Genomic DNA, 16,380 nt, shown 5'->3' on the forward strand with positions numbered 1-16,380 from the left:
CTGTTATCTCGGATGGTTGGTCTAATGTAAAAATTGAACCGCTTATAAATGTTATTGCACAAAATTCACGTGGTGCAACTTTTATGTACACGGAGGCCTTTTCGGGGATTGAGAAGACGAGGGTGGAGATTGCTAAGTTTCTTCCACAAGCTATTGAGGAGATTGGTCCAAGTAGTGTTATTCAAGTTGTAACCGATAACGCAACGAATTGCAAGGCGGCTGGATAAGAAATACAGAAGGTATATAAACATATTTTCTGGTCCCCTTGTTGTGTACATTCTTTAAATTTGATTTTTAAAGACATGGCAAAGCAATTTGACTGGCTGACCGATACATATAACAGAGGGAAGGGTATTGTCATGTTTTTTTTAAACCACACACACGCCTTAGCTTTCTTTAGAGACAACTCGAAATTGCAATTGTTGAAGGTTGTACAAACACGATTTGCATCACATTACATATTGTTGAAAAGAATAACCAAGTGTAGGGAAGCACTTGCTACTACTATTGTCATAAACTCGTGGCGGGAATGGGTCAACAAGGCGGATGAGCACACTCGGCTACTTGCTAATAGAGTGGCAGATACAATTAAAGATGAAGATTTTTGGGATGATATTGTTCACATTTTGGCTGTCACAAAACCTATCTTTTACATGGTAAAGTTTTGTGATGGTGAAGGTCCGAAAATGGCAGAAATATATGAACGAAGGGACAATATGATGGGTCAAATCAAAGAGGCTATGACTATGACGGACAATAAATTCTCAATGTATTACAATAAAGTTGAAGAAATTGTGCTCGAAAGGTGGGACAAGATGACTATCCCCCTCCATTGTTTAGGATTTGCTTTAAATCCTAAATATTATGACAAGCATTATCTTGCAAATTTGGCACCAGGAGGCATGAAAAGAAATCCTCCCAATGAAGACAGAGAAGTAATTGTTGGTGTTTTTAAAGCATTTGAAAAAATTTCGTAGAGTGAAGAAGAAGAGAAACAGTTGAGAGAGCAATTTGCAACCTTTCACATGAAGAAAGGAATTTATTCATTGGCCGGGACACAAGCCGATGCGGTGACTATGGATGCGATTGATTGGTGGGCAACATATGGAGTGGAGACTCTGGATTTGGCGGACATGGCAAACGAATCCTCTCGCAACCGATTAGTAGCTCTTCAACTGAGAGGAATTGGAGTACATACTCTCATATACATAGCATCAAAAGGAATCGTTTAAATGGCCCAAGAGCGGGTAAACTTGTGTATATTCACTCTAATATTAGACTTTTATCTCGGTTTTCAGAATCTTACAAAGTCGGACCCAACAAAAAATGGGACATCAATCCGGAAAGTGATCACATTGAATGTTCAAGTGCTCGTCTAAAAGAAATGGTGTGGGAGAACCTTGATGATGAAGGCGTGGAGAATGAAAGAGGAAAAAGGCAGCGGATAAACTAGTTTATGCCTTTATGGTATTTTAATATTTTTGTTATTAAGTATTATGATGAAGTAATTGTGGTATTTCTTTTGTTCCTGTTTGGATAATTAGTACTTTTGTTATTAAGTATTTCATGTTATAACTTTGAAGTGTTAAATTGTTAAGTAATAGAATACATAATTACATATATTTTATGAAATGTCTTAGAACTAGGCACACTATACCGGACTATACAATACATTGTACCGGCGCTGCAAGAAGTGGTTTTTTTAGGAAAAACAAAAAGTCCCTATAACTGTTACCAAACGTCGCTTTGGGGACAAAAAATAAATAAATAAACGAAGTTATTGGACCATATCCATAAAAAGGGACAAACCACAGGGACGATTTAGGTCAACAAAGGATTAGTTAAGAAAGTACTTTATGGATTTAACGATTAGCTGGCCAGGGACTAAAAGAGTGTATACAACATTTTAATGGACTATTAGAAGTCATAAGTTCAATCATTAACTTTTTTACTTGATGTAAATGGTGTTTGTTATTTCAATTTCTTAAACAGTTGGCCTGTCTCTAATCCATACAAAATGATATTTATACCATTTTAATACTATATTTTATCTTTTTCTTTTATTTAATTTTATTTTTTAATATATTAATATAGAAGGACCCACCATACTAAAGACTACTAAAGTTATATTGAAGCTCAGAAAGATTACTAAAGTAATATTCAAGCTTAGAAAACTACAAGAAAGGTTCTATACAGCAGCAAGAATAAAAGAACTCCAACAAGAAAGAAACAGTATCTTTTCTGATCATTTTGAGGAATGAGGTCTGTCAGAATCTGAAATCTGCATAACTTTAAGATTATTTGGTTCATCAGTAACAGAGTATCTAAAATTTGTTGTAGAATAATTTGTATCACAATAAAAGTGGTGCATCAAGTTGCAGGTATAATTATCTTATTCCACTTACTAATAGCATGGAAATGGAAGATTTGGTTTATAAAAAGAGTCCCAGAAGAATATACTATATTTTTTTATCAGCTGGAAACATATGTAGCTCAGATAAAAATCTCCCCAATCACCTGGATAGACAATACCATATAAACCAATGTAAAAAACAGCATAAGCATTTCATCAAATACCTTGACTACGTGATGTAAGATGACCACATTCACCAAAAAAGTAGAAAAACAATGAAAGAAGGAAATTTTAAACTTTGATAAAAAGTATAACCTTCTAAACATTGGGACTGAAAAACAAAAACATAATCATAATAATAGTGAAATAAACGAAATCGAAGACAATGTATAACTTGAACGATTTCTTTGAAGCTCTATTATATCTACCGATGGAATAAGAAATTGAGGATGATCATGGAACTACAGGATCTATATAACCATGAGAAATGAACAAGGAGCGTGGGTTTGTAGATGTTAGTGACTAATTTCCAATTTTCTTGAAATATTGGAGGGGTGATTTTAACAACGTCTTCGAACACTTCACATTAATGTCTAATATAGAAAGACGATCCATTAGAAACAATAAGTGTACCTGAGGGCAGGGTGAGAAGAGGTGGAGCAACTGAGCGCAATATGAAGCATTAGCCTTGATCACCACCAGCAATCAGGAATCGAGTTTGATTGTGTTTCTTGCCCTTGAACAATGCATCCATGTCACGTCATTGGTTGGTAAAAAGTGAAATGAAATTAAATGAATTTTTTTTCCTCATTAAACAAATTTACCAAATAACATAAATCATCCTACCTCTTAACCGTTTCACCTCTTAACTATTCAAGACTACATTATTCAAATATTACCAAACAACCCCTAAATTTATAAATGGATATTCACATCTATTATAATAAATGAAGGTTTTTTTTGCCATATGTCCTCTTCTCATTCATTTGGACACATGGCATTTTCTAGAAATTTTAAATTTTTTATTTTCCACTTGTCATTTTATTGTATTTTTGATTTTATTAAATTAAAATTCCACATTTAATATATAAGGTAATATATATGTAAGGTATTTATTAGAAAATGGTTTATATATGTAATGTATTCAAATGCATTAAAGTTTCATTAATTTTAATAATTCAAAAAATTTCTCATTTTTCTTATAAATTTAAACTTTTCAAATTGTTAAAATTTTATACTTAATTTTTTTTAAATAAACCCATGTAATACATGGGTCTCACACCTAGTAAAGGACTATTAGGAACATAGTTATTTTCCAAAATGATTGGTACCATTTCCTTGGCAGCACATGACACATGAAGTATATGGTAACTTGATGTGAAAAACTAATTCCTTTAGGAGGAGGTTGAGCGTGTTATTTTTTAGAACAACCCTAGGTTTTATTTTACACGTGTTTTTAGAATATGTTGATAAGTCTGTAAGATTTATCTTTATTCATACAAGGTTAGACCCATGTACCACTAATATGTGCATATTTATACACATAATTATACATTATTATTACTTAATATTTTTATTAGTTTTATGCCCTTATTAGAACAAAAGATACTTAATTTGTTATGAATTATGTTGTAGGGATAAAAGACATGTTTGGAGCAAAAAGGAAGGTGGAAGCTGGACCTGGGAGATGGAAGTACAAAATTAAAGCTTTAAAATGATGAAAAATACCCAACATGTCGAGGTGGATGTCCTACGTCGTGGTGACTTGAAGAATCCCGATTTGCTTCGGAGACTTGTAGACCACAGGATAAACACGAAGACCACGACGTGGTGGCCTTACCACGTCGTGTTGCTCTGAGTTCGGGAAAACTATAAATAGATTTCATTCTCCTCCGAATTGGAACTTTTGGCTCTGGAAGAAATCATTACTTTTGGAGGAAAAACACTTGTTCTACGGCTTGGAAGCAAGGAATTAGATCATGTCATTGGAAGTAGGAGAATTAAGGCAACCAATCTCTTCACTTTGATTTTTTATTAGTATCTATCATGACAATCTATTTGAATTTCGATTTTGTGTCTTTGTTTGCTGAAATCATGAGCTAAAAAACTCATGACTTTCGTTTAACCTAGGATTGATTGTTTAATTATGGTTGAATTTATGGATTGGATTTAGTAATTTGGTTATTTGTTGATTTAGCTTATTAAAGAACCTTCCATGCTTTTGATAACTATTTTCTCTGCTTATTGTTGAATTTGATTAAGGTAATATGACTATATTCTTTAGTTGAATGTGAATCTTATGATCTTGTGAATTGTAAAATTGTAGGACTAGAGTTTTGAACAAAACCTACGGTTAAGTAGAAAAGTAGGTAAAAGAATGTAGGAGGTAATATATGCCGACAAATCATATATCGAATTGAATCAACGAACTAAATTGATCAATCTATTATAAGTCTAAATAACTCGAACCGAATACTAGTAAACTCGTAAGTTTGTCCGCTTGATCACCAAATAAATAAACTAGTTTGCTAAATGATTAATTTGGTGAATACTAATTTGGTCATCTTAGGAATCGGTAACTAAAGAAACTAAAATCCATTGCACTTCCATAAATTCACCATAATAACAAGTAAATACGAAGCTAAACGAAAGTCTCTTACTCTCATTGGTTAATTCATAGTTTTTCTCTTGCCTTAGTTTAGTTTTAGCTTAGTTAGTTTGGTAATTTAAGTATCTAGTCTTGCAAAGATAGGAAAAACAAAACCTTTTCTAATTTTATTAGTAAGTAGTAAATAGCGAAATAAAGATAGTCAAAACACCGTTCCTTGAGTTCGACACTTGTTTTTACCATAGCTATACTATTGAACGGTTAGGTGCACTGTCTAGTGTGTTTAATAGTCTAGTGAAAGAAACATTAGTTTTAACAATTTGAAACTTAAACGAATATATATACACTTTAAATAAACATCAACCACACACTTGACAAAATAAATAATATAGAGAGGTGTAATAATTAATCATAAATTTGCAAACATATATTCTTATCCAATAGATGTTTTGTTCCTAAGTACATCATCATATAATTAATATCTAAAATGGTTTCAAGACATCAAAAAGGATTTTAACTTAAGGTAAATGAAAAAATAATTATGTTATAGTTATACAATGAAATATAAAATTTGTTAGACCAATAAATAAATAAATAACAACACAATTATAAATGGAAATACCATTGTTTTTTTAGATCCTAAAATAAGTTGCTGTAAAAACAAACATTAAAAAAAATGAAAAAATAAATTACAACTCAAAATGAGGAATAAATACAAAGCACATGTAAAGAATCAAATATTTTGGAATAACACATTTTGAGGAAATTAATTAAGTAATCTTTGATTATTTAAAAAAAAATAGCCCTTTTTTTGCAAAAATAACCATTTTTACTGAAATGAGGTATTCTGGACCAAGAAAAACATTTTTTTTACTAATTCTGGAATGACATTCCGGATTCCGGACCAACATTCCAGATTCCATACTAAAATTTCAGGTTTCGAAAAAAAAAAACTAGAATTTCTAGAACTAGTCTAAAATCCGAAGAAAAAAATCTGGAATTTCAAGAAAAAAAATTAATTTTTTACTAAATTTAGCAAAAAGCTAAAAAAAAACATATTAATGTCAACTATATATGATATCAGTGCATGAAATTAGACATTTAATTGAGAAATTGTGACATTAAACATTCCGAAATGTAGCATTTGGAATCCAAAAAAATAATATCTAAAATTCATCGAAATATATATATATATATATATATATATATATATATATATATATATATATATATATATATATATATATATGTGTGTGTGTGTGTGTGTGTGTGTGTGTGTGTGTTGAATATGAAAAGTACTCCGAAAACAGACATTCCGGAGAAAATTGTTATTTTTCAAAAACTAAATAAATATGGTTATTTTCTTTAAAAGCCTCTTTTATAATGGTTAGTTTATTCAATTTCCCTACATTTTGATATATGAAATTTGAAGTCTTAGTTACTACCTAAAATGGTCAAAATCATATTCACATAAACCAAAAAAAAAACTTCAATTAATTCAGAGAAACAATAGTTTTTCATTAAGCCAAAACAACTTTGTTCCGAACTCCTTGATTATTAAGTTAATAAATTCATCATTTTGATTTTACATCTTTTTTTTTTTTTTTTTTTTTGGAAACAGACAATATATTAAGAACCCACACAAAGCAAGGAATAAAGAGAGGGCCAAAAAGGAACAAACAAGAAAGAAGTTTATAAATAGAAATAAGAAAATGGAGAGATAATCCAATCTTCCCAATTACAAATGACATTATTTCCCCTGCTTTTAATCTACCTTTATGCTATCGATTTGATGTCTTCTACACCGTTTGTAGGGGAGGTAAACAGGTTGCTGAATAGCCTGCGATTTATGAACTTCCAAAGACCCTATAAGAGAGCATCACAAATGATCGTGAATCTTTTTCATTTCTTTGGACATGTTCCCCATGTGACGGGGAAATGTAGTAACTTTTTGGTACTGGAAGCTTGAGGTGAATTCATACCACAACAACTGAATCTCTTTTCTCTAACAACACTAGAAAAAGGGAAATGTACGAGGAGATGATTAGATTCTTCAATCTCTCCAATACAAGCGCTAGAAAAATGGGAGCTTATCATTACACCGTGATTGATTAAGGCCGATAATCTAGGAAACCGCTCCTGTGTAGCTCTCTAACTAAATCATGTTACCTTGATGGGGATCTCTCTTTACACAAAATTACCGAGGGGAAGAGGACGGAATGGGAACAATATCATTTTTTCTTAGTGCCTCTACCGTGTATTTACCATAAACAGTAGACAAAAAGTCCAGTGATCAGCACTAGCAACAAGTCTTATAGAAGTGAAGTCACTATAAAGTGAGCATAATTGTTGTGATAATCCATTCGCAAATGTGCATAATCTTCAACTCCATGGCACATTTTCATTTGTAATTTTTTGACCAATAGTGCAATTTTTGTTCGACTCTAGATCAAACAAATTAGGATACTTGTGTTTTAATTTTTTAGCTAGAACATTATGTTTTCTCCAGATTTCACATTTTAATTGAATATATCATTGAGCGTGCATCAATGCTTTTCCAGTTCTTTTTTTATGGATGTGATGTTTTTCTAAACCCTAGTTATTTCTTTATAAGAAAGGTATTCCAAAGGCGTGATGTAAGATTATGTATACATGTTATAACCTTATTCCACATGGAAGGAACTTTTATTTTTAGCCTCCACTACCATTGCACAATAATTCTAATGTTTAGTGCTCTGATTGATCCGACCCCAAGTCCATCAGCCTCCTTGGATGCAATAACCTTGTTACAAATTCGTGGTTAAGTTATATGGTTTAAAAATCTTTTCATAGAATGGAGTAGAAGTAAAAAGAAATGCATAAAGTTGTGTAACTTTAAAAGAGGAAGAAGGGTTTTTAATTTTTACCTTAAGAATAAACTTGAGGATGATGATTTTTAGTGTTGAAATAGTGTGTTATTGGCTGCCAAATCCAAAAACGAGTGGGAGATTGAGAGAGTTTGAGTGGAGAGTAAGGATAAAGAGAGATAATGATGAAGGTGGAAGAGTGTAGGGAAGGGTATTATGATTAGGTGTTTTGGGAAGAGAGAGGGGCTTTCTTGGGAGAGGAGTACTGAAACTTGGGTAATGATACCCTCTCTCTCTCTCTCTCTCTCCCCACATTTCACGATTGCAATCTTGCTCTGCTTGAGATGTTTCACCTCTTTGTCAAGGTGTAACAGCCCGGATTTCCAGGTATCTTTTATGTTTATGATTTTGGTGTTTTGAGAGGGGACTCGGCGAGTTGGAGCTCAGACTCGCCAAGTAGGATCGCAATTCTGGACGCGGGATTCGCCTGGACTCGGCGAGTCCGCGCTGTTTAATGAAACCCTAATTTCTCGGGTTTGGGACCTATTTAAAGGGCCTTATGGCCGTCATTTGTGCTCACCACTCCCTTGAGTGAAACCCTAATCGAGTGTGAGCGTTTGGAGCAAAGTAGGAGGCCATTAGTGATCTTGGGGGTGTCACTTTGCAAGGAAAGGGAAAATCAGCTAAGGGGAAAACAAGAGGAGCCATCTTCTGAGAGTTTGGAGTCCAGAGCATCACTATTGTGGTAATATCTTCGAGCTATCCTCTTCTATGTTGATGTTTACATTGATTAGGGTTTATTGAACCCTTTTGTGGCTAGATCTAGTGCTCCCTTGGTCCCTTAAGCGATTTAGACCATAGATCTGGACCCTTGGAGGTCCAGAGTGTCCCTTTGCCCAAGCTTTTTGGGAATCAATGGAGGTTTTGGATTGGAATCCTTATGCCTTAGGTCAAATTGCTATTTATGAGCCATGGGGTGTGTTATGGACACCAAGTTAGGGGCTTTACGTGATGAATCAGTCTAGGAAGGCCAGATCTATGAATTGTTGGAGCAGATCTGACCTTGGGAGCAAGTTGGAGTGGTTGCATGGCATGGACTCGCCGAGTCCGACGAACAGACTCGGCGAGTAGCTTGAAGATTTCCTTGAGTTCACTCAGTGAGTGGTCCAGTCGAGTCATAGGTTGACTCAGTGAGTCAGGGTGAGTTAGAGAGGGTTGGCAGGTGGACTGAGTCGGACTAGGACTCGCCAAGTTGTTCTTGAGACTCGGCGAGTTGAGTCGGGGTGGCCCCGCGATTCTTCCAGGTGGAACTCGTCGAGTCAGGGGGAGTACTCGACGTGTAAGAAGGGAATCCTAGAGAGTTGGTGAAAACGTCTAGACTCGCCGAGTTGCCCTTGTGCACTCGCCGAGTCCGGTCAAAGTTGACCGTTGACCGTTGAACCAGAGTTGACCTGTGTTGACTTTTTAGGGATAGTCAGCCTTAGAGATAAAAAGTGTTAATTAGAGACATATGATGTTATAGGAGGATTAGAGCTCAGAGGATCGAGCACGAGGGATTTCCAAGATTCGTGAGATACCGAGATACGCGAGGTGAGTCTTCTCACTATACTTTATCTTGAGTAGGTAACCAGAGTTATGTGGCAGAGTATTTGTATGTTATGTATGTTATATGTTGTATTGTATTATTGCTATGTGATATATGCTGTGCATGTTTACAGAGTTAGAACCGGAAGGTTCCTAGAGTTAGAACTTGAGGGTTCACAGAGTTGGGTGCACGGACCCATAGAGTTATAGCCTCGAGTGGCTAATATGTGTTTTATGTGTGGTATTTTGGGGAACTCACTAAGCTTCGTGCTTACAGTGTTAGTGTTGTTGTTTCAGGTACTAGCGATGACCGTGGGAAGGCGCCGGCTTGATCTGTACACACGCAGGGGACTTTTGATATATTTATGTGATCTTGGGATTTGTATGATACAGATTGGAATTTTAAACTTAATGTTTTATGAAATTAAATGAGAAATGTTTTTATATTTGCGAAAAATTATTTTGAAAATTCACGGTGTTTCAAGTTGGTATCAGAGCCTTGGTTTGAGGGATTCGAGTACACCTTCGGGCGTATTTGAACTCAAACTGAGGATTTGAGATGTACTTTCAAAAAGAGTAAAAGATTTTTGAAAAACGCAGAGCAAGAGATGTGTGTATGATCAGTCAGCGCCCGAACGGTGATTTCCCAAAATACCTTTATATTATGTGATATTGATATTGATATGATGTATCTGCATGCTAGAGTAGGCTAGGTATTGCTATTAGGACTAGAGTGGCCTGATTTGTGATACCTTAGCCTAGGGAGAGGTGAGCTGCTATAAGATGCTTGAGAGTGAGTAGGTAGCAGCGAGGGGCTTATGAGAGATCTATTAGAGAGTGGTCTACGCATGAAAGAGTACTTGAGACTTGGGATCCGAAGAGGAGGACTTGGAGTGTATTCTGGTGCGGTGCGGACAGTAGTATTGGGCCCGTACTACTGGAAGCACCGGAGCGGTGTGCAGCCCAAGTAAGAATCTTTGGAATACCAAGAATCAAGGAGGGAAGAGTTGGAGAGTGTGTGTATGCTCGTGTGGATTCTAATTTATCGTATGTTGTATTTCAGAGGTAGATCATGGTGAGGACACGTTTGATGCCCGAGAGCAGTGGTACCAGTGAGGAGGAGATCTGTCGGATCATCTAGGAGGAGGTGGCTGCGGCCATCAGGGCAGAGATACCGGAGATGTTTGGGTCTATAATGTAACAACCCGAAGTTGTTCATCGCCGAAAACCCATTCTACCCGTATAACTTGTCGGAAATCGAAATGTCCCGATATCGTTTTTGGGTTTAGTTAGTAAAATTTATATGTTTCTTTTAACTCGATGAGTGTCCAATCCATTTAGGAACTCAAGAAATCAGCCCAAAAACATTGTTACATAAGTTTTAGAAACGTCCCCGCCGGGTGACGGAAACTCAATCGGGTGCGACCTAAAGCTTCGTTCAAGGCCGGTATCGGGTAGAATTCCACCGTGTCCAAGTTTTAGGAACTATATAGACGTGTTTAACCTATCATTTGAAGCTTTTTCCTTCTCTCTTTACTCTTTCTCTAACCTCTCTCCTAAATCCAAAGATTAAGTGTCCAAAACTCAATTTTAAGGCCTCAAATCCCTAAGGTACCTTCCTAACCTTAATCTATAGCATATATGGCTTCCAAATTCGACATTTAATCATGAAATAGGACATCATATGTGAGCCTACGGCCCAGGAGGCTGCCTAGGCCGTAAACTCCAATTTGAAGGGTTTTAAGCCCTTAAACTCCTTCCTAAACTCATTTGGACTTTAGATATGGCTAAGGGACTTCAAGATATGGACTTAGAACATTTAAAACTTTGATTTTGAGTCATTTCAAGGAGTTTACGGCCAAGGCATAAGCTTGGGCCGTAAACTCATGTAAATGGGGTTTTTCATGCCCTTAAACCCTTCCAAATCACTACTATGGCTTAGATATGAATTATAGGACATTGGTTTTAGCATTTGGACACTTGAAACATGACTTTTGAGGGACTTATGTGAGTTTATGGCCAAGGTGTGTGCTTGGGCCGTAAACTCCCCAAAACAAGGCATAAATTCAATTCTAAGGTGTTAGAAAGCCATCCAACACCACCAAAAGCCTTGGAATAAATCGAAGGACCAACCAAAAATAGTTTAAGGGCCTTAAACACATCATTTGTGGGATTTCTAAGAGTTTACGGCCAAGGCTTGTTCTTGGGCCGTAAACTCCATGATTCATGGTGTTAGAATGCTAACTAAACACCCCTAAAGCCTTTAGATGAATTTTAGAAGCCCTTTTATGCAAGTTTTAGACCTTGAAACACCTTGTAGCACCATATAGTAGAGTTTACGGCCATGAGAGGGGTCTCATGGGCCGTAAACTCCATAAATCCCTCATATGTCCCATACAAACTCATGTTAGGCCTTGAAATAATTCTATTAATCACATGTGATTTGTTCTAGCTCCATTTAACACCATTTTCTTGGAAAAATAGGAGTTTACGGCCATGGAGCCATGCTAGGCCGTAAACTCCCATAAGTGGGTCTATTTTATGTTTTAAAACCATTCCAAGTCCCTAAACCAAGTCTAGAAATTATCCCCTAAGTGTTTGAAGTCATTTAGCACCTTAAACCACACCCACCATGAGTTTACGGCCGTAAACTCATGGGGAATGGGTGTTTTAGACCAAAAATTCTTCTATTAGTTTACTCATGGGGAGTAAACTCAAGTCCCAAGTCCCTAGTGTCATTTCACGTCCTTAAACGCCACCCGGGTCCCTCCAAACACTTGTATCGGAGTGTTTTCGCGACTTGAAGCAAGTGTCCCTAACAAATAGCTAATCTAAGTCCTAATTAGATACAAATGTGTATCTTTAAATTATACTTAGGAACCTCGCGCATTTACAAGCCCCGGACTAAAGTTTAGCATCCGAAATCGTCACGTTTCTCGTCCGGTGAGTTCATACCCCTACCCTTTTTCACTGTTTTTAACTGTTTTCAGGGGGGGAATACAAGCAAAAGTACAAGTGTTTCTTGTACTTAAACTGATTTACAATTTAATGATTTTAGTTTCTAAATGTCATGATTTCCAAAGATTATGATAACTGATGTTTCGAATTGTAGGTTAATTATAGATTTCTTTCGAAAAGTGTTTTGATCTACATTATCTTTTGTAAAAGAAATCATACTAATTATAACAAATATAACTAATAGGATAGAACGAATGCGAATACGGATATAACTAGGTACAAATACGAATAACAAATTCGAATACTAATGGGAATACGAATACGAATACTAATAAGAATACGAATGTAATCTAGAATGAATACAAATATTAATACGAATACGAATAACGAATTCGAATACTAATAGGAGTACGAATACGAATACTAATACAAATACGAATGTAATTTAGAACGAATATGTCTACGAATACGAATATGCCTATGAATACGAATACATCTACGAATACGAATACGCCTACGAATACGAATGCGTCTACGAATACGAATACGAATATGAATACGAAATAACGCCTTTGGGTTACACTAAGACTTCGAATATACAGTTAATGTACTCCTTGAGTGTCACCAGAGTTTCGAATTTATTACGAAAATACTCCTCTGGACCTCTACTGAGTTTCGAATATATCCGCCTCAGAATGTCGACAGGGCTTCGAAATTACAACTAAGTTAGTAGATTATAGTCATCCGATCGTAGAATAACTAAGGAAGTAGAACACATAATTAATACTACTCACATAGTAATTACTGGTATTTCGAAATCAGACTTAAGAACAAAACACCACACATAGGAAAATATGGGATTTTCCTGGGATAGCATTAAAATCATTAACGAACCTAGATACGAATAGACAACTCAACATATAGGAAAATATGGGATTTTCCTGGGTAACACAACAGCACATAATCGAATAAAGAAACAAACGAATAACTATAACTATAAGGAAAATATGGGATTTTCCTGGAATGTCATAACCAACCGTTTTTCGAAATTGTATCAAGGGATAACTAAACTATTTTGAATAAGAAAATATGGGATTTTCTTCATCAACAACTTTTCTCGAATGTAAAGGAACTTGTCTTTTCAAAACTAAACTGCTTATGAACTCACCAGCTTTATGCTGATTTTCAAACTGCTTGTATTCTCAGGTCAACGTTAGACAGGTACATTGCAACCTTTTGGAGAAGACGGAGCATCCCGAAGACTCGTCTTTACTTTTGTCTATATTACATATGTATAATACATGTACAACTTTTCTTTTAAACAGATGTAAACAATATTATGTAATGTAATGTTTTGTGATTTACTGCTTTACTATGTGCATTGGATTTGATACTCAACGTGGAGTCAACCCCGGAAATGTTTCCGCCTTAGGTTTTCGGGGTGTGATAGATTGGTATCAGAGCCCTTGTTTATAGTGAACTGGTATACCAAAGCTTACATGGTATAAGACTATAAACATTAAAGGGCCTAAGTGCTCTGAACTAAAAGTATCCTACAATATATAAGTATTTTCAAAAAGTATTTAAGTATGTCGAGCCGTCGAAATCCGTAACTATAAGTAGAACAAAACATAAGTAAATGGGTGTTGTACGCTGCGGTTAAACCTGGGCAGTTATGTAGTCGTGTCTAGGGTCAATATAGCCTGGCCAACTATATTCATTCGAGACACGGCCAACATGTGCTTGGGAGTGATTGTAGTATGCGGCATACCTAAAACTTACCCAATATCCCAAACAACGAATCGTCGCTGCAGCGAACCATGAAATACTATGGGAGTATTTCTCGAGCCGATCCTTTGTAGAAATCCTCGTATACGCGTTATTCCTTGATTATTCCTCTAGCGATAAAATGTTCTATCTTGATAACTCCTTTCTGCTTTATCGCTTTGTATGATGTTATATTTGCCCTGATGAGATATCTCCTGTCCCATATCTCTCGATTCAATTCAGAGGACTTATGATCCTCTCTTTCCTGATCTTTTTAGATCAAGATGCCTCCAAGAAAGAGACCCAGCTCAACGAACAACAACAATCCTCCTCCGCCACCACCTCCTATTCAAATCGATTTGGAAACACTTCAGGCAACCATTTCCGCTACTATATCAGCTCTCTTACCTCAACTAAACTGTAGGGGTTCGGGAGGTGAAACCCAAAACCCAGATGATAGCCAGGGACACCAAAAAGGGGGTTCCTATAAAGACTTCATGAACGCAAAACCGACATTCTTCGATGGCACAGGAGGTGTCATTGCCTTAACCCGATGGTTCGAGAGAATCGAATCAATCTTTGAGATATGTGGCTGTTCGGAGTCTGATAGAGTCAAGTTTGCTGCCTGCACTCTCCTCGATAAAGCTTTGACTTGGTGGAACGGCCGAGTCAAATCCCTGACCTTATCGGTAGCTAATGCTATGGGATGGGAAGTAATGAAGGAACTCTTACGTGCGGAGTATTGCCCTCGGGGTGAAATCCAGAAGCTGGAAAACGAGCTATGGAACCTGAAGATGAAAGGTTCCGATATCGCCTCTTACACTTCAAGGTTTGATGACCTGGCACTCCTTTGTCCGGGAATGGTTACCCCGGAAAGCAAAAAGATAGAAAGATTCATCTGGGGATTAACCCAGCCAACAAAGGGGAACGTTATAGCAGCAAAGCCAGATACCTACGACAGTGCAAAGTGTCTGGCTCAAACTTTGATCGATCACAGTGATGTGCAAGAAGAAGCAGACACCACCCCCGAACCCACAGAAAAGAGTGGCGAGAAAAGAAAGTTTTGGAAGAAGAAGAAGAGTCAGTCTTCCACAGAACTCTCAAAGAAACAGCAAATAGTGGCAGTTCAAGCTGCCACTATCCCTGCTGCTGTTTCTGTTGTCAATTCCACATCTCAAGCACCTGTCACCGGATATGCCGGTATCCTCCCATGGTGTAACCATTGTAGTTACCACCATCGCATCCCTGGCCCTTGTCGTGCAAAGTTTTGTAGAAACTGTGGCCAGGAAGGTCACCTCGCACGAACCTGTAAAACCCCAACCCCGTCAACTAGTCAGGCTTCCGGAGTAGGTATCGGTCAAACCTGCTATAGTTGTGGAGAGGTAGGACACTATAAGCGAAATTGTCTGAAGACCGTAACATCTGGCAACACCGGGAGAGTCCTAACCATGGGACAAGAGAGGACAGCCGCCGATCCCACCGTTGCTACAGGTATACTTCTCTTTGATAAATCTCGTGCCTGTGATCCTTCTCGATTTTAATGTGGTAAAATTTTCTAAATCCTTTGTCAATAATCGAAACGTGCACCGTCAAGATAACTAATCAATGAGATAGAGAAACGGGAAGTAGCAGTTCTTACCTCTCAATGTCTATCCCGGAGGATTCCCAGGAGTTTCTTTCGAACGTCTAGTTTAGTCTCACATCTGACCCTCCGAGATCTTTGTAGAAATCGATTCTATAACCCTTAGATTTCGGATACCCTTAGAACTTGATAACATCTATCTAGATCACCACATCTCAAATCCTTAGAAGCGTCTGCCCAACAAAACCCTAGTGATTCCTTGAGGAAACCGAAGTCGTCCAGGGTTGAAACCTCCATGAGAAAACAGATTGCTATCGTAGATTGAGAGAGAGTCAATGTGAAAGACAAGGACACGTCCCACCAATGAGAATTCGTTAGAACGCCCAGTAGAGACCAAATTCCACTTGGGAAAGTGAAGATCCAAAGCAACAAATCTATTCGTGTCTCATTCCAATCCATGATTTGTATCTTATTCTTTGAATTTCGGGACGAAATTCCCTCTAACAGGGGGATAATGTAACAACCCGAAGTTGTTCATCGCCGAAAACCCATTCTACCCGTATAACTCGTCGGAAATCGAAATGTCTCGATATTGTTTTTGGGTTTAGTTAGTAAAATTTATATGTTTATTTTAACTCGATGAGTGTCCAATCCATTTAGGAACTCGAGAAATCAGCCCAAA

At 36.8% G+C, this 16,380-nt stretch overlaps 1 protein-coding gene and 1 long non-coding RNA gene across 2 annotated transcripts; one reads left to right on the plus strand and one right to left on the minus strand.

Moving 5' to 3' along the window:
• Positions 1 to 302: 302 nt before the first annotated feature.
• Positions 303 to 1,379, plus strand: LOC111895063 (uncharacterized). The gene is made up of 3 exons (XM_023891182.2): positions 303 to 935; positions 978 to 1,190; positions 1,299 to 1,379. Exons 1-3 carry the CDS (start codon positions 303 to 305, stop codon positions 1,377 to 1,379), a joined length of 927 nt encoding a protein of 308 aa, XP_023746950.2.
• Positions 1,380 to 2,106: 727 nt separating this feature from the next.
• On the minus strand, positions 2,107 to 3,146 carry LOC122198265 (uncharacterized). Its single transcript, XR_006192503.1, has 3 exons — positions 2,987 to 3,146; positions 2,406 to 2,517; positions 2,107 to 2,289 (listed from the first exon to the last, which is right to left on the minus strand). It is a non-coding gene; the product is annotated as an uncharacterized LOC122198265 (long non-coding RNA).
• Between the last annotated feature and the right edge of the window lie 13,234 nt (positions 3,147 to 16,380).

This window comes from Lactuca sativa, chromosome 1 (assembly GCF_002870075.4).
Source record: "Lactuca sativa cultivar Salinas chromosome 1, Lsat_Salinas_v11, whole genome shotgun sequence".
In the NCBI taxonomy this organism is placed as follows: Eukaryota; Viridiplantae; Streptophyta; class Magnoliopsida; order Asterales; family Asteraceae; genus Lactuca; species Lactuca sativa.